The 19,274-nt window shown below is 37.0% G+C and overlaps 1 protein-coding gene and 1 long non-coding RNA gene across 5 annotated transcripts in view; one reads left to right on the top strand and one right to left on the bottom strand.

Annotated features, from left to right (window-relative positions):
• Positions 1-11,925, top strand: part of LOC116418960 — a 39,203-nt gene extending 27,278 nt beyond the window's left edge. The window contains exon 4 of the long non-coding RNA XR_004229178.1: positions 11,764-11,925. This is a non-coding gene — a long non-coding RNA (uncharacterized LOC116418960). The remainder of the gene's footprint in view (positions 1-11,763) is intronic.
• MSRB3 (methionine sulfoxide reductase B3) overlaps positions 1-19,274 on the bottom strand; it is a 181,293-nt gene that overhangs the window by 77,091 nt on the left and 84,928 nt on the right. For all 4 annotated transcript variants that reach the window (XM_023225124.2, XM_023225123.2, XM_023225127.2 and 1 more), the window contains one exon: positions 19,049-19,077. In XM_023225124.2, coding sequence (XP_023080892.1) covers positions 19,049-19,077 — 29 coding nt within the window. The remainder of the gene's footprint in view (positions 1-19,048; positions 19,078-19,274) is intronic.

Raw genomic sequence — 19,274 nt, 5'->3', positions numbered from 1 at the left:
TTAAAACAACAAAATAAGCCCCAACAAATCTTCTAATAAATCAGTAAAAGCCACATATCATCACAATATTTCAAGGAATACTGCTAACTAAACAGGTGGTCACGATGAAGAAAAACTGAATAAATTCCTATGTAGTATAATTGAAAAAGCAAATATGTAGAAAAAAAGTATCTGCCAGGCGCAGTGGCTCACGCTTGTAATCCCAGCACTTTGGGAGGCTGAGGCAGGCAGATCACGAGGTCAGGAGATCTAGACCATCCTAATATGGTGAAACCCCATCTCTACTAAAAATATAAAAAATTAGCCAGGCACGGTGGCGGGTGCCTATAGTCCCAGCTACTCAAGAAGCTGCAGGAGAATGGCGTGAACCCAGGAGGTGGAGCGTGCAGTGAGCCGAGATTGTGTCATTGCACTCCAGCCTGGGCAAGAGAGCGAGACTCCGTCTCAAAAACTAAAATAAATAAAAAAGTGATATGAAACAAGCCACAAAATACAAGAAACTTAAACAGATTCCCAAAAATATAATTCTACTGTATAAATTTAAATGAATTTTAATGTCACTTTCATTCACACTGTAAAAATGTATTTTACTGACTATTAGTGTATAACAACATGGGGAAAATAATTTTAATAGACTATTCTAACACAGAAATAAATTTAAATCTAGGATAAAACTCCAAAGTCTATTTTTGATTGACTGGGGAGACTGAGGGTTACTATTTTTGGTAGAAAAACCACTGATAGGCCATACAACTTGAATCTTTACATTGTTGTTTTGTGTCCCTATGTTCTGCCACAAAATATTTTTGTTGTCATTAAATTTTCTTGTCTGTTTTACCTCTCACCATCTACATATAGCCTTCCATTCACAATGTGAATGATTTAGATGCAAGGTAATATATAGACATATTTTGTGAAGACAGGGTGATATTTGTTAGCAGGAAATACTCCACATTGGTTGGAAATGGCAAAACAACATTACTCCATATGTCATTCATTCACTTATCACTTATTCAACAAACATTATTACATGCTATTGTGTGAAAATACAGTGTCAATTATACATCTTAAATATATATCAATTAAGTATGTCTTGAATATTAACAAAAACAAAAGTACAACTAGAATAGAAGGTTACTAATTTGCAACATCGAATACAATATAGACCATATGGCCATTTAAGTTATTAATTAAGGAATAATGTTTGAACATCTAAAACACAGATATTGAAAATTCACTAAGACTAGTGATCATTAAGCAAATATTTACTTTAAATCTGTCAATTTTTCATTCCTATCCTGGGAAATTAATGAAAAATCAAAAGACCTCTTATAAAATGTTCTTAGCATAGTTCTACAACACAAAAGACTCAATGAAAAATTTATTGAGACATAAGAACTAGAATCCATGCGAAGATGGCCAAATAGGAATAGCTCCAGCCTCCAGCTCCCAGTGTGAGCGACACAGAAGATGGGTGATTTCTGCATTTCCAACTGAGGTACCAGGTTCATCTCACTGGGGCGTGTCAGACAGTGGGGGCAGGACAGTGGGTGCAGCCCAACGAGCAATAGCCAAAGCAGGGCAAGGCATCGCCTCACCCGGGGAGCTCAAGAGGGAAGGGAATTCCATTTCCTAGTCAAGGGAAACCATGACACACAACACGTGGAAAATCAGGTCACTCCCACCCTAATACTGTGCTTTACCAAGGGTCTTAGCAAACGGCACACCAGGAGATTATATCCTGTGCCTGGCTCAGAGGGTCCCACACCCACAGAGCCTCCCTCATTATTAGCACAGCAGTGTGATATCTAACTGTGAGGTGGCAGCAAGGCTGGGGGAGGGGTGTCTGCCATTGCTGAGGCTTAAGTAGGTAAACAAAGCAGACAGGAAGCTCGAACTGGGTGGCGTCCACAGAAGCTCAAGGAGGCCTGCCTGCCTCTGTAGACTCCACCTCTGGGGACAGGGCATAGCCAACCAAAAGGCAGCAGAAACCTCTGCAGATGTAAATGTCCCTGTCTGACAGCTTTGAAGAGAGTAGTGGTTTTCCCAGCACGGAGTTTGAGATCTGAGAATGGACAGATTGTCTGCTCAAGTGGGTCCCTGACCCCCTAGTAGTCTAACTGGGAGACATCCCCCACTAGGGGCACACTGACACCTCACACCTCACACAGCTGGGTACACTTCTGAGACAAAGCTTCCAGAGGAACGATCAGAGAGCAATATTTGCTGTTCAGCAATATTCACTCTTCTGCAGCCTCCGCTGCTTATACTCAGGCAAACAGGATCTGAAGTAGACCTCGAGCAAACTCCAACAGACCTGCCACTGAGGGTCCTGACTGTTAGAAGGAAAAATACCAAACAGAAAAGACATCCACACCAAAACTCCATCTGTACGTCACCATCATCAAACACCAAAGGCAGATAAAACCACAAAGATGAGGAAAAAGCAGTACAGAAAAGCTGGAAATTCTAAAAATCAGAGCGCTTCTCCCCCTCCAAAGGAACGCAGCTCCTCGCCAGCAATGGAACAAAGCTGGACAGAGATGACTTTGACAAGTTGAGCGAAGAAGACTTCAGATAATCAAACTTCTCTGAGCTAAACGAGGAATTACAAACCCAGCACAAAGAATCCAAAAACCTTGAAAAAAGATTTGACGAATGGCTAACTAGAATAACCAATGCAGAGAAGTCCATAAACAAACTGATAGAGATGAAAACCATGACACGAGAATTACATGACAAACGCACAAGCTTCAGTAACCGACTCGATCAACTGGAAGAAAGGGTATCAGTGATTGAAGATCAAATGAATGAAATAAAGCAAGAAGAGAAGTTTAGAGAAAAAAGAGTAAAAAGAACAAAGCCTCCAAGAAATATGGGACTATGTGAAAAGACCAAATCTACGTCTGATTGGTGTACCTGAAAGTGACAGGGAGAATGGAACCAAGTTGGAAAACACTTAGTAGTATATTATCCAGGAGAACTTCCCCAACCTAGCAAGGCAGGCCAACATTCAAATTCAGGAAATACAGAGAATGCCATAAAGATACTCCTCGAGAAGAGCAACTCCAAGAAACATAATTGTCAGATTCACCAAAGTTGAAATGAAGGAAAAAATGTTAAGGGCAGCCAGAGAGAAAGGTTGGGTTACCCACAAAGGGAAGCCCATCAGACTAACAGCAGATCTCTTGGCAGAAACTCTACAAGCCAGAAGAGAGAGAGGGCCAATATTCAACATTCTTAAAGAAAAGAATTTTAAACCCAGAATTTCATATCCAGCCAAATTAAGTTGCATAAGTGAAGGAGAAATAAAATCCTTTACAAACAAGCAAATGCTTAGAGATTTTGTCACCACCAGGCCTGCCTTACAAGAGATCCTGAAGGAAGCACTAAACATGGAAAGGAACAACCAGTACCAGCCATTGCAAAAACATGCCAAAATGTAAAGACCATCAATGCTCGGAAGAAAATGCATCAACTAACGAGCAAAATAACCAGCTAATATCACAATGCCGGGATCAAGTTCACATATAACAATATTAACCTTAAATGTAAATGGACTAAATGATCCAATTAAAAGACACAGACTGGCAAATTGGATAAAGAGTCAAGACCCATCAGTTTGCTGTATTTAGGAGACCCATCTCACATGCAGAGACATACATAGGCTCAAAATAAAGGGGTGGAGGAAGATCTACCAAGCAAATGGAGAACAAAAAAAGCAGGGATTGCAATCCTAGTCTCTGATAAAACAGACTTTAAACCATCAAAGATCAAAAGAAACAAAGAAGGCCATTACATAATGGTAAAGGGATCAATTCAACAGGAAGAGCTAACTATCCTAAATATATATGCGCCCAATACAGGAGCACCCAGATTCATAAAGCAAGTCCTTAGAGACTTACAAAGAGACTTAGACTCCCATACAATAATAATGGGAGACTTCAACACTCCACTGTCAACATTAGACAGATCAACGAGACAGAAAGTTAACAAGGATATCCAGGAATTGAACTCAACTCTGCACCAAGCGGACCTAATAGACATCTACAGAACTCTCCACCCCAAATCAACAGAATATACATTCTTCTCAGCACCTCATCGCACTTATTCCAAAATTGTCCGGGACAAGACGGATTCACAGTCAAATTCTATCAGAGGTACAAAGAGGAACTGGTACCATTCCTTCTGAAATTATTCCAATCAGTAGAAAAAGAGGGAATCCTCCCTAACTCATTTTATGAGGCCAACATCATCCTGATACCAAAGCCTGGCAGAGACACAACAAAACAGAGAATTTTAGATCAATATCCCTGATGAACATCAACGCAAAAATCCTCAAGAAAATACTGGGAAAGTGAATCCAGCAGCACATCAAAAAGCTTACCCACCGTGATCAAGTGGGCTTCACCCCTTGAATGCAAAGCTGGTTCAACATAAGCAAATCAATAAACATAATCCAGCATATAAACAGAACCAAAGACAAAAACCACATGATTATCTCAATAGATGCAGAAAAGGCCTTTGACAAAATTCCACAGCCCTTCATGATAAAAACTCTCAATAAATTCAGTATTGATAGAACATATCTCAAAATAATAAGAGCTATTTATGACAAACCCACAGCCAATATCATACTGAATGGACAAAAACTGGAAGCATTCCCCCTTGAAAACTGGCACAAGACAGGGATGCCCTCTCTCACCACTCCTATTCAACATAGTGTTGGAAGTTCTGGCTAGGGCAATCAGTCATGAGAAAGAAATAAAGCATATTCAATTAGGAAAAGAAGAAGTCAAATTGTCCCTGTTTGCAGATGACATGATTGTATATTTAGAAAACCCCATTGTCTCAGCACAAAATCTCCTTAAGCTGATAAGCAACTTCGGCGAAGTCTCAGGATACAAAATCAATGTGCAAAAGTCACTAGCATTCTTATACACCAATAACAGAAAGCCAAATCATGAGTGAACTCCCATTCACAATTGCTTCAAAGAGAATAAAATACCTAGGAATCCAACTTACAAGGGATGTGAAGGATCTCTTCAAGGAGAACTACAAACCACTGCTCAGTGAAATAAAAGAGGACACAAACAAATGGAAGAACATTCCATGCTCATGGAAGGAAGGATCAATATCGTGAAAATGGCCATACTGCCCAAGGTAATTTATAGATTCAATGCCATCCCCATTAAGCTACCAATGACTTTCTTCACAGAATTGGAAAAAAACTGCTTTAAAGTTCATATGGAACCAAAAAAGAGCTGCATTGCCTAGACAGTCCTAAGCCAAAAGAACAAAGCTGGAGGCATCACGCTACCTGACTTCAAACTATACTACAAGGCTACAGTAACTAAAACAGCATGGTACTGGTACCAAACCAGAGATATAGACCAATGGAACAGAATAGAGTCCTCAGAAATAATACCACACATCTACAACCATCTGACCTTTGACAAACCTGACACAAACAAGAAATGGGGAAAGGATTCCCTATTTAATAAATGGTGCTGAGAAAACTGGCTAGCCATAAGTAGAAAGCTGAAACTGGATCCCTTCCTTCCTTACACCTTATACAAAAATTAATTCAAGATGGATTACAGACTTAAATGTTAGACCTAAAACCATAAAAACCCTAGAAGAAAACCAAGGCAATACCATTCAGGACATAGGCATGGACAAGGATTTCATGTCTAAAACACCAAAAGTAGTGGCAACAAAAGCCAAAATTGACAAATGGGATGTAATTAAAGAGCTCTGCACAGCAAAAGAAACTACCATCAGAGTGAACAGGCATCCTACAGAATAGGAGAAAACTTTCAAAATCTACTCATCTGACAAAGGGCTAATATTCAGAACCTACAAAGAACTCAGACAAATTTACAAGAAAAAAAACAACCCCATCAAAAAGTGGGCAAAGGATATGAACAGACACTTCTCAAAAGAAGACATTTATGCAGCCAACAGACACATGAAAAAATGCTCATCATCACTCGCCATCAGAGAAATGCAAATCAAAACCACAGTGAGGTACCATCTCACACCAGTTAGAATGGCAATCATTAAAAAGTCAGGAAACAACAGGTGCTGGAGAGGATGTGGAGAAATAGGAACACTTTTTCTCTGTTGGTGGGACTGTAAACTAGTTCAACCATTGTGGAAGACAGTGTGGTGATTCCTCAAGGATCTAGAACTAGAAATACCATTTGACTCAGCCATCCCATTACTGGGGATATACCCAAAGGATTATAAATCATGCTGCTATAAAGACACATGCACACGCATGTTTATTGAGGCACTATTCACAATAGCAAAGACTTGGAACCAACCCAAATGTCTATCAATGACAGACTGGATTAAGAAAATGTGGCACATATACACCATGGAATACTATGCAGTCATAAAAAAGAATGAGTTCATGTCCTTTGTAGAGACATGGATGCAGCTGGAAACCATCATTCTCAGCAAACTATCGCAAGAACAGAAAACCAAACACCGCATGTTCTCACTCATAGGTGGGAACTGAACAATGAGAATACTTGGACGCAGGAAGGGGAACATCACACACTGGGGCCTGTTGTGGGGTGAGGGGAGCGGGGAGGGATAGCATTAGGAGATATACCTAATGTAAATGATGAGTTAATGGGTGCAGCACACCAACATGGCACATGTATACATATGTAACAAACCTGCATGTTGTGCACATGTACCCTAGAACTTAAAGTATAATAATAAAAAAAAGAACTAAAAAGTCATTATCATTTTAAAGGATTTTTACTAGAATATTTTGATACTATAAGCAAATAACTGATAGTTTTACTAAATTTGTACATATTCCTTAGTAAATAAAATATTTTCATAGTGGAACAAGATGTTAAAAATCTTAAGCCTGCAAACAAGTAATGTGCTATAGCAAAATTTTCTACACGTTGCAATTGAATGTAGCTTATTTCTACCCAGGAATGAGCAAGATATATCAATCATAATGAATAGCCAAATAATCCTTGCTCTGCTGCCCAAAGAAGGTGACCATGATCACCAATTCATTCCAATTTATAAATATCTATCAATATAAGGTAAGTACTTTCACCTCCTGTCAAAACCATAGTAAACTATATTAATTGAATTATGTTAATTTTGATCTATGTTAAAAATAAAACCCTAGTCTAAAACAAATTATTATAAATTCTCTAGAACCAGTTAACTCTTCCTCTATCATTGCTTTGCAACAAATCCTTCATGAATATCTTCCTTAGCAGGGAATTTAAAGCTAGGGGAATAAATGCATGTTATTTTAATTAAAATTCTTACAGTACCTTCAAAATCCATTTCTCAACAGACTACTGAATCTGAGTAACTATTTGGAGGGGGATAACATTTCTACAACTACATGTGACTGTGTGAGCAAGTATGTCATGTGGGAATAGGGTGTATGACTAAAAATGCATAAACTATTGTTTTCATCCCATCAACTCATATTCTAGGTTTTTATACTGCATATAGGTTAAGACTCTGGAATCGGACTACTTAGGATCAAATCCCAGTTCTGTCACTTACTAGCTATGTGACCTTGGGCAAATATCTAAACTTCCTCTGCTTTGGTCTATTCATTTATAAGAGGGGAATAATAATGCATGGGCTATACAAATTAGATGAGTTAATATTAAACACTTAGTACAGTGTATATTACATATTAGGCAGAAAATCAATTTTGAAATTGTTTTGTTGTCATTGTCATTGTTATTATTATTAGCCACAGAGTTAAGTACCAATTCTTTTTCTTTCTGAGACAGGGTCTCGCTCTGTCACCTAAGCTGGAGTACAGTGGCGCGATCTTGGCTCACTGCAGCCTCTGCCTCCTGGGTTCAAGCAGTTCTCACACCTCAGCTTCCCAAGTAGTTGGGATTACAGGGGTGCACCACCACACTCGGCTAATTTTTGAATTTTTAGTAGAGATGTGTTTTCACCATGTTGGCCAGGCTGTTTCGATATCCTGAAGCTCAGGTGATCCACCTGCCTTGGCCAAGCCTGTGGTCTCTAATAGACTCCCAACTATATCAGAATCCCCCCAACAAAAATATTCCAGTTCTGGCAAGTTGGATTACTTACTGTTCCTCAAATACATTTAGCAACGATGTCTCTGTGCCTGACCTTAAGGGGCCCTCTATTTAAAATTATCTCCCTCTTTTTAATCTATCCATATTCTACCCTTGACTATTTCAGTTCTACCTCCACCATGCAACTGCCCTGATCAATCACCATACTCTAAAGTAATTCATGTCTTCTAAATTATTCTAGGACTCCATTGCTGAGACCATTCAAATTACCCTGAAGCTACAGATATCTTCATGTGTATATATTTCATCTCTTTAATTAGATTATAAGCTCCACAAATGTAGAAACTATCTCATACTCATGCGTCCTCCACCATGTCTTAGAGTAAGTGCTCTACATGCACACGCAAATTGACTGACTGATCATGACTGATCACTGAGTCAAAGTAAAAATGCCTACATGCTGGTTCAATATATTAATAATTGTCTTGTGGGTCTGAGAATATTAGAAACCAAGACTGCTCAGTAAACACAACTGCATCAATGGTAGCCAAACTTGGAGCAAAATGTACTTCCCAATTTATACTACTCAGCTATAACTATTGATATGTACAAATAACATGAACACATCTTAAAAACATGATATGGAGCAAAAGCCACCATATGAAAAAGAGTATATACCATATAATTCTATTTTATATGGAATTCAAGAACAGGGAAATCTCATCTGTGGTGACTGAAGTCAGAAGAGTGGTTACCTCTGATGAGTGGGGACTGACGAAAGAAAGATACAAGGGAATGTAACAGGTGGAAATGTTCTATATTTTGATCTATATACTGACCTTGTTCTATATGTTAATTTAAGTACACTGACATGGTTTATTAAACCACTGAAATTTTAATATTTATTTCAATAAGGTAGGAAACATTTAAACTGTAAATTGTCAGCTCTACAATTGCTTCCAAGGTCTGCTCTGTGAATTTGGAAACAAGGTCTTAGGCAATGAATTTGCAGTATATTGTCCAGGTCCAACAGCAAGGCTATCTTTTATATAGATGGATGGGTAGATGGTGGATGGGTAGATGGATGAATGGATGAATGAAGTTGTGGCCAATTAAATTTATGTCATAAAAGGTCTCACTAGCCAGGACCATCCCTATTTGGAGACAGACAATTGTTAACTTAAACTCATACAACTAAACATTCAATTTGTTTTCTTTGTTCTTAGTCTGTACTCAACAGCAATTCTCCATTTTGATTCAACTTCTCAAAGATATCTAGCTTTAGGCTGATATGTTACAGTAAGGAAATTTCAGTCCCAACATTAATGATTTATGTTGGTAAACTGATCAAGTGAATTTTTATTGTGATTTTGTGTCTCATGTAGCTGAATTACTTACAAAAAAAGAAAACACTGATCATGCAGATGTAAGTATCCTCACTCATGTGGAAATTACATTTTTCATTATAAAGAAATACAGTGGCATTCTGGCTTCATCCGTCCGTCTTCTGGGTTTGTCCATGTGAGTCCACCCCTGAGAGATAGTGAAATATCTAGGTTTCTGAGCCTGAAAGTTAATAGCCAGATACTATATACAAAAAATTCACCAAGGCAATTAATGCTACTTTTTGTGTGTGGCCAGCAACCTTTTTAATGGCCTACTAATGGCCACATTGCAACCATATACAAATCTGTACTACATTTTATATTTTCAAGGTGTTTTATAATCATATAATTATGTGCTTGCATATTTGGGCTTGCCCTCTTATCTTCTACCATCATTGACAAGTGTGGAACAGACCTGAACCCAACCTGCAACTAGCATGTGCCGGCCAATACCCAACCAACCCATAGACATATAAGCATGAATAAATGATGATTGTTTTAAATCACCACTTTCTGAGATGGCCTATTATACTGCACTATTGTGATACTCTCTAGCTGATAGGCTTGGTGACTATACAGAACATAGTATTCTATTTTTGTATAATCCTTCGTTTAAAGGATCCTTCAGGTTAGATAGCCACTCATTCAATCATTTATCCAAAAAAAATCTAGGAATATTTGCCACTAGATAATAATTATAAGCAAATAACTTTTTGCCAAGTACTAGTCGAAGCACTGGGCTAGTCAAGGTAAGTAACATTAGCTGCTATAATAAGTGATAGAAAAATCTCAGTGGCTTATCACAAAAAAATTATTTCATAATACATGAAGTCCAACGAAGATAATCTAGGATGAATGGCTCTCTTGCGTGGATCTCCTCCAAGTATGATGTATCAATCCAAACTCCTTCCACACTGTGATTGCATCATGTTCAACATGTAACTATGAGTTAACCTCAGAAGAGGAAAAGTGATATAAGGAAAGCATATTGACTACTTAATACCTTTAACCTAAAAATGGCATACATACCACTGTAAGAATTAGTTACATGTCTCTACATAGATGCAAAGAGCTTGGAAATTGTCAACTCTGGCCCAGTAGTAACTTCCCAGCAACAACTCAACACTATAAAAGGGGAGAATAAATCTTCCATAGTTATTTCTACTACTATTAAAGAACAAAAATTTCCAACCTCATGGGATTTTTATTTATTGAGTAATTATCTCATATAAGACATCAAGACTATAGACCAGGCACAGTGGTTTACACCTGTAATTCCAGCACTTTGGGATGCCGAGGCAGATGGATCCCTTGAGATACAGAGTTTGAGACCAGCCTGGCCAACATGGTGAAACCCCATCGCTACTAAAAATACAAAAATTAGTCAGGCATGGTTGCGGAGGGGTCGGGGGGGGGTGCGCCTGTAATCCCAGCTACTGGGGAGGCTGAGGCAGGAGAATCACTTGAGCCCAGGAGGCAGGGAGCCAAGATCGTGCCACTGTACTCCAGCCTGGGCGACAGAGAAAGACTCTGTCTCAAAAAAATAAAAAATAAATAAAAAATAAAAAAAGACATCAAGGCTATAAAGGTAAATGAGACATGGCTTTTGCCTTTAAGAAATTCACAGACTTGGAGAGAGAGAAAAGATTCACACGAATAATTACTGCAGATGATAAGTGCTACAAGAGACAGCGTTTGCACAGAGAAACAGATGGCTGACTGCTGGGAAGGTGTCAAGGAAGGCTACATTTAATTGATATAGTAATGTTTGAGGTGAGCATTAAAAGGTAAATAGAACCTTGCCAAACAGATGGAGTAGTTGGGGAAGCTCTTAAGTGGAGAAAACAAACATTTGAATCATATAAAGTCTCAGAGCCTCCTTCCTTATAAAGTTATGGGATATGTGGAAGGAGGAGAGCACTGGTATTTACAGATGGTAATTGCAGCAACTTCTTGCTTCACATATGAGTTTGGAATAACATGTTTCCTCTTTACAGCAGCCTTCATTTCTTTTCTTTTCTTTTCTTTTTTTTTTTTTTTTTTTTTTTTTGATACTTTAAGTTCTGGGACACATACAGGTTTGTTACATAGGTATACAAGTGCTGCACCCGTCAACCCATCTTCTACATTAGGTATTTCTCCTAATGCTATCCCTCCCCAGAACCCCTATGCCCTGACGGGACCCAGTGTGTGATGTTCCCCTCCCTGTGTCCATGTGTTATCATTGTTCAACTCCCACTTATGAGTGAGAACATGCAGTGTTGGTTTTCTGTTCCTGTGTTAGTTTAGCAGCCTTCATTTATAGGAGCATTGCTTTGCAGAAATGTTCTCTACAAGGAGACAAGTGTAATATACGCCCCAAGTAAATTGGCTGCCACCAGACTTATGGAGTATGTGGAGCTGACAACACAGGGATGGTGATATCTAAAGAAGCAGAATTCAGGTAAAAAAAAAAAAAAAAAAAAAATGACAAACTCATTCCTTTCACCGTCCTTGTCAGAAAAAATAAAAACCAAATAAATAATGATACAAAGGATTAATTATCATGAATCAGGTTAATCTAATTAAATGTCCATTGAAGCCTTTATATTGCAGAGAATATAGTTTTCCATCAAAAAAGCCACAAAAATTAAATACATGGAAGGCCAAAATTAGAACTTTAATAAGTACTGAATAATAGACTTTTTAAAAAGTAGTAGGGCCAAATTCTTTGACTATCAAACAATAAAACTGAAAAACATTAATAAAAGTAGAGGGTAGAAAATTTGGAAATCAAAAAAAAAAAAACAAAACACTTCCCTAAATAACTATCATGTTCAAAATAAAATTAAAACTGCATTGATTTAAAATATAATATTGGGCTGGGCACAGTGGCTCATGCCTAATCCTAGTGCTCTGGGAGACTGAGGCAGGAGGATTGCTTGAAGCCAGGAGTTTGAGACCAGCCTGGGCAACATGGCAAGATCCAGTCTCTACAAAATTTTTTTTAAATCGGCCCGGTATGGTGGTGTGCACCTGTATTCCCTGCTACTTGGGAGACTGAGGTATGAGGTCACTTGAGCCCAGGAGTTCAAGGTTATGGTGAGCTATGATTGTGCCACAGCACTCCAGCCTGGGCAACAGACAGAGACCCTGCCTCTAAAAAAATAATAAAAATAAGTAAAATATTAAAACTATAGGATTCAGCTAAAGCTCCAATGAAGGAAATTCAGTTTTTAAATGCTCTAGTTCTAAGAAAAAATACAAAATGTAAGTATGTGACATAATGGTACATATGAAATCTGAGAAAATCAATAGGAAATTATTGGAAAGAGAGACTTACATCTATCTGACCCAAACCTCAGCACTTAGCCACTATGCCTCGCTGCTTCCTGGTCAAGTTAGTCTATAAAAGGGGATGAAGAGCCATGTCCCCTCTACTTGCTTCTATTCAATCAAGAAAGATTGCCATAGGCCAGGCACGGTGGTTCATGCCTGTAATCCCAGCACTTTGGGAGGCCGAGGCAGGCAAATCATGAGGTCAGAAGATCGAGACCATCCTGGCTAACATGGTGAAATCCCATCTCTACTAAAAATACAAAAAAAAAATTAGCCAGGTGTGGTGGCGGGCGCCTGTAGTCCCAGCTACTTGAGGAGCTGAGGCAGGAGAATGGCATGAACCCAGAAGGCGGAGCTTGCATTGAGCTGAGATCATGCCACTGCACTCCAGCCTGGGCAACAGAGCAAGACTCTGTCTCAAAAAAAAAAAGATTGCTATGGAGAAGGTTGCCTGATTTTTCAGGCTAACCTTGAACAGGATCCTGTCAAAGAAATAAACAAAAACAAAGAATAGAACCATATTCACAAATATTTGTCAGTGTGTTCTCTTCTAAGTTGATTTTTTAAAAAATGATAATCAAATGGAAAATGTCGCTCCTTATTTAAAACTCTAGAAACATTACACCCTAACTATTAGCATTATTAGGCTGTTCTCTTAAAATTCTGTAGAAAACAGAATGATATCGCTTGAATAAAGTAAAGAAAGGTGAATTTGTCTAAATCTAAAATAAATTGGCTTATGTTTAAATATCAAGAGGTCTCTGATTCACCATTTAGATTTAAGTTTTAGTCTTGTTAGGCCTCCTCAGTTAAGTATGCAGGTAAGTTCATGTGAATTTGTATAATGGACCATGGAACCAACCAGTGTAAGATTCCATGACAGAAGGACTTGTATCCACCCTGTTCACAGCTATAACCTCAACATCTGGCATATGGTATGCCCAATAAATATATGTTGAATGAATGAATAGATGAATAGTCGATATTTTTCTTATTTCTGCTGATAAATGATGCCTAAATGCAGATTTCAATATTCTTATATAAATATTTATATTTTATTTCCTTGTTCATCAATGTTACGAGTTTAAAATAAGAAATTTAAAATGAAGAAATTGAACTGTACAGCTAAAAAGTATTGTCAACATATTCTCAAGCTTACAAGAACTGAAAATAACTTCCTTATTAATAGCTCTTGAGGAAGGTTTACTACGTTAGGCAAATTCTCTCATTTGTTAATAAGCTTTCAAAACTCTATTTCCACTACTTTCAAATTCCTCATTTCCCTTCAACTTAGTGACTACCTTAACAGCCCCACTCTATTTTTCCCTGCACTTAGGTTTTTGCCTCAAGTTTTCACTGATTATGTTCTTTGATTTCCTTACCCTGGTGTAGATTCCTTTTTAACTACAGATCCTAAAAGCGACACTAGCTGCTTTTTGTTCCTTGGATTCTGCCCCCCCCCCCCCCCGCCCCTTCAGCATAATTATATTCTGTTGTGCCTTTTATAATCATGTCTTTTAGGATCTCCTAACCTTCTACACTCTCGGCTTTATTTAATAGTGAGCTCCCTCCTCAACTCTGCACACTAAACCATGCTCATTAGGTTTCTTAATCCTCCATAATTTGCTTTCATGAAATCTTATACCTTTGAGTTGCTGTGTTCTATGAGCCCATTTCCTTCATATAGCTATTCCAAGCAGCCCAGAATCAACAAGCACTAAACATAAGTTTATTCACTTTCTCAGCCAACATGACTCCATAGAAAAAAAAAAAGAATCTTTGTTTTGAATGTTTATGGACCACGAATCTATACCATTTAACTTTCTTACTTCATTTTCTCACCCAAACATTGCCTGATAAGGTTGGGACCACAGAATTATAGTACAAGCTGTCCTTAACATCCAGTTATTAACTTATAAATAAGTTAATAAGATAAGGTTAACTTATAATAAGTTAGATTCTTCTTGGTCAGAAAGCTATTCTACTTTATTGGAACAGAAATAACAATATCCTGATGTTATATTAGTGACTAGTAAATTCCACCTATATCCTTATACCCAGAACTCAGAAGAGAAAAATATCTTTTTTCAGTTATTTTGCAAGAGCTCTGCTTTTCCAAATGGGTTGCTTTTGAAAGACAAGCACATTCTTGAAATTTGGCGACAGAGCCAACTCTTGGTCTTTTCACCCTCATCCTTCACTTTTTCTTCTATCCTACTCATTACTAGTTCATTACCCTTTGTCAATGGGTATGTACAGAAGGCCAAGAGAACATATATTCTGGATTTTTTAAAAACTTCCCAGAGACTTTGGTTTTTGAAAGTATATGTTAGCAATGGATTGAAAGAGTTAATGAAATTTCCAAAGGTGCCTAGCTTATTTAAACAAAGTTTACACTTCAATCCTGTGCATGTTAACTTGTGATCCTCCCTATCCAGATGACAGAAAGCAAAGCCAGTAAGTTCTGTTATTTAATTGGTTTGCATCCACACAGTGACCTCCAGGGCTCTGTTTATATAGCCTATCATGCAATATGCTCCACAGTTCTCTGCCTCTTTCAAAAGCATGTTTCTCCTGAGATTTGATATATGGCTTTCATGTGTAATCACTACATTAAACTCAATGCTCTGCTTCCCCCAGCATCAACTAACTTCCCTTCTTGGGAGGTGGGGAGAAGAGTATAGCTTCTTGCTACTTCTGAACATAAAAGGAAGTCTGTTTTACTCTATTAGTAAAATCACCAACTCCACACAATCCTAGGCAAGCCAACATTAGTACATCAACTAGGAAAAGGTATAAAATGGAAACCTTAAAACTCCTTTTAAAAAGAAGGTAAGCTGACTGTTCTCAATTGGCAAAGCCAAAAACTTTAGGTGATTGAGTTATAAATCAGCAGAAAAGGTTTCTAATCAGTATATTACTCAGTACATAGAGACCACAGCTAAATGGCAGCTGACATTTTAACTAAATTAATTTTGAGAATAGAAAATTTCTGGAGTTCTCAGGTCAGAATTAATTCAGGGCCTCTGCCTTCTGGTTGAAGGTTTTCTTAACTATACAATTCACCATAAATAGGACTTTCAAAGAGTCTTCAACTGGATGTGGACATGAAAATGCCACAATCCTTTACACAATCATGTGTACATGACTCAAATTTCTAAAATAGATGAAAACCTCAAAACTTTGACTCCTTTTAATAATTCAAGACCATCTATAATTTCCAGATTGTAAAAATCACATGAAATGTATGTATTTTGCTTTAAAATATTTCAAGCAAAAAAAAAAAGTTAAAACAAATTCAGCAAAGAATTAACAAACGTAACATTTAGATGATGACTATATAGGTGCTAATCACACTATACTTTCTACTTTTATACATGGTTGAAATTTTTTCATTATAAAAAATTGTGAACTTAAAAAGCACAGGAGGTTGTTTGAGGATTTGCATTTGTAAAAAAAAAAAAAGATGTGATTCTGAACAGAAAAAATTTAAATCAATTTCTAGGAAAATAATCATTTGGTATACAATCAACAAATGAAACTTTTTACCATGAGCTGACAATGAAAACTTTCCTTCCTTCCTCCTGAATCTCACTCCACAGCATTAAACTTATTTACATAAACTAAAAATGTTGTGCAGTAAGCTCTGCATAAGTTGGGTACTCTCCTTGATATACTTTGTGTGTGGGGGCGGGGGAAGTATGTGGGTGGGTGTGTATACACACACACACATATAATTTAACTTTGAAATCCTTTCCATTATGGCTAGTCACTGACCATGGTATTTATTTTTTATGGTTTTTTTTTTTTCTTAGTAAGATTGGTATATTCCTTCATTTAAAAATCTTACTTTGTCACAGCTGTATACAACATTAGACAGACATAGTTTACTTTCTGTATTTGATGAACAATAGAGAATCTGAACCCATTAAAGTCATACATTTAATTGTTCCAATATGCTACCTTATTTCCTTTTTTTTTTTTTTTTTAAGATGGAGTCTCATTCTTGCCGCCCAGGCTGGAGTGCAGTGGCAAGATCTCGGCTCACTGCAAGCTCCGCCTCCTGGATTCAAGTGATTCTCCTGCCTCAGCCTCCTGAGTAGTTGGGACTACAAGCACGTGCCACCACGTCCAGCTAATTATTTTTGTATTTTTAGTAGAGACGGGGTTTCACTGTGTTAGCTAGGATGGTCTCAATCTCCTGCCCTTGCGACCCACCTGCCTCTGCCTCCCAAAGTGCTGGGGATTACAGGCGTGAGCCACTGTGCCTGGCCCTGTGCTACCTTATTTCTAACCAAAATTTTAGAATTTATGTTATAGGATGCCAAAGAATACATTTCTAACTTCCTTTGTCATGATTCTTTCAGTCATAAGCTAAAAGGAGCTTATAAAAAAAAAATTCTGTTTCTTAATTTGAAAACATCTGAATTCTTTCCACAACATATTTAAGTTTAAAATTAAAAGAATAAATAAACTTTTAATCAGTATTCCCCTATAAGAGTTTTCAGAGTACAGAACTTTGTAGTTTTCAAAGACATGCAGATGTTGTCCATGATAGATTTTTTTTTTTTAAATAAGAACTTGGAAAAAAAAATAAGTCATGCACAAAATCTTTGGTCACCAGAGTGAAAGATGTGTGCCTGTACAGATGTTATAACTATTTTCATGATAAATACTTACTTTCACTACAGGAATTTAGCAGCACACTTTAATTTGGATTTGAAAACTTAACATAAATTGTCTGACTTTGACAATAGCGGCCTAATATTTCAGTTTTGTACACTACTTCCAGGTTCTACCTTCAAAATGAACCTAGTGGACTTATTCATTTTTAAAAGCTATATTCCAGACCCCGTACCCTAAAACCAGTTTCTGACTTGATATTCAGGGAATTACATCAGATCATAATCAAGTGGGTTCTTAATAAATATTTGGTGACTGGCAGGGAAAAAAAGACATGTAATTTTTATGTAAAAATGCACTCTCTATCAAATTTATTCATTTATTTTTTATTATACTTAAAGATTTTAACTGTTAAAAAATGAGAAAGATTTTTTGTCTCATTTTGAGCCATTTGTGAATCAAGGAGTCAAACAGTTGATACAACGCCATCCCACATTTAGTCTCTATATAGTCAATGTTTTCAACCAAAAATGTTTATCTTATACTGTCATTCATACATCTGATTCAGAGGCTGCAGAAGACACAGGATACAAAGATTTCTGGAGTTCTCAAACTGGGTAAATTTGTTAACTCAAACGTACAGACTTCGTAGTTAATGAGTCTCACCAAATTCACAAAACTATACAATAAAAGACAGACAAAGCTTACAAAGAAGAAAAAGTGTGTTATCCCCTTAACACTACTATCAAAAAGAATATATAGCACTTGTTCCTTTGTGAACATAATAAGTAAAAACATTTTTCAGGTTACAATATAGTGAAACTCGAACCAGAGTAAAAATGTTACTTTTAAATTCAACAAGTTATATATTTATCTGTAAATTATTTTCTCCTGGAATTCAAAAATTAATGTTTATTTTTCTGTTAGTCTACCAAAGGGCATACATAATTCCTTTGTATGAGACATGAGGCAATTTTTGTGCTTTAATTGTAAATGCCATCAGAAACTGTGAAGCACATAAATCTCAGCAAGTGACATAATGACATAGTCAAACCTGAGAATTATATAGCTACATTCATGCTTAATGAAAAGAAAATGTCTAAGGAGGCTGATATGCCACTGATTGTGAGAATGTAAATTTTGTCTTAATAGATTCAAAATAATGGCTTAAGGTGACCTTCATTTTCTATCACCCATCTAGCAATAAATTTTTTTTTTACAGAAAACAAGCTAGTAAGCCATAGACAAACTTCTATTTCTATTAGCTTGAATTCTCTATAGTTTGCTGAATTAAATGCATCCATCTCCCACATTTGGTGACAACCTAAAGAGAATTTTCAAATTACTCAGGATGCTTTGTCCACTGAGAAAATAATAATCTACTTTGAGCAATTAGTATGTATAACCCCCACCTCTGCTTTTAAAATGAAACTCTGCAGATATAGGGCATGTAATGCTTATTGCAGAGCTATGAAGACTCCAAAGTGAACATCTCAAATTATGATTTGAAGCAGTCAATAGCCCTGCTTTGAGGTGGGACTCACATTTTGAAAAAAAACTGCCCAGTCTGTTTAAAATCAAAATGTTTCTTGATCTGATGAATTACTCCTTAGAGAATAATATAAATAAAATATATTCAGAATAGCATTATTAATGTAAACATACCTGAACCAGAGTCAAATTTGGTTTCTGACCTGCAAAGAGAAAGAAAGTTTTTACAATATAAAATCTGTTGTAAAAGAACAGTTATTTCACGGGGAAGGGAGCTGTGATTGGGAGGGGAGGTCATAGTTACATTTTTCAGTGTATATATCTAAAATATAAAAAAATATATATATAGAGAGAGAGAGTAACCATTTTAAATACATACATTACCCTAGGCCCTCTAAAT

This window comes from Piliocolobus tephrosceles, chromosome 10 (assembly GCF_002776525.5).
Source record: "Piliocolobus tephrosceles isolate RC106 chromosome 10, ASM277652v3, whole genome shotgun sequence".
NCBI lineage: Eukaryota > Metazoa > Chordata > Mammalia > Primates > Cercopithecidae > Piliocolobus > Piliocolobus tephrosceles.
The sequence above is the reverse complement of the archived record's forward strand: the minus strand, read 5'-3'. Positions and strand labels throughout refer to the sequence as shown.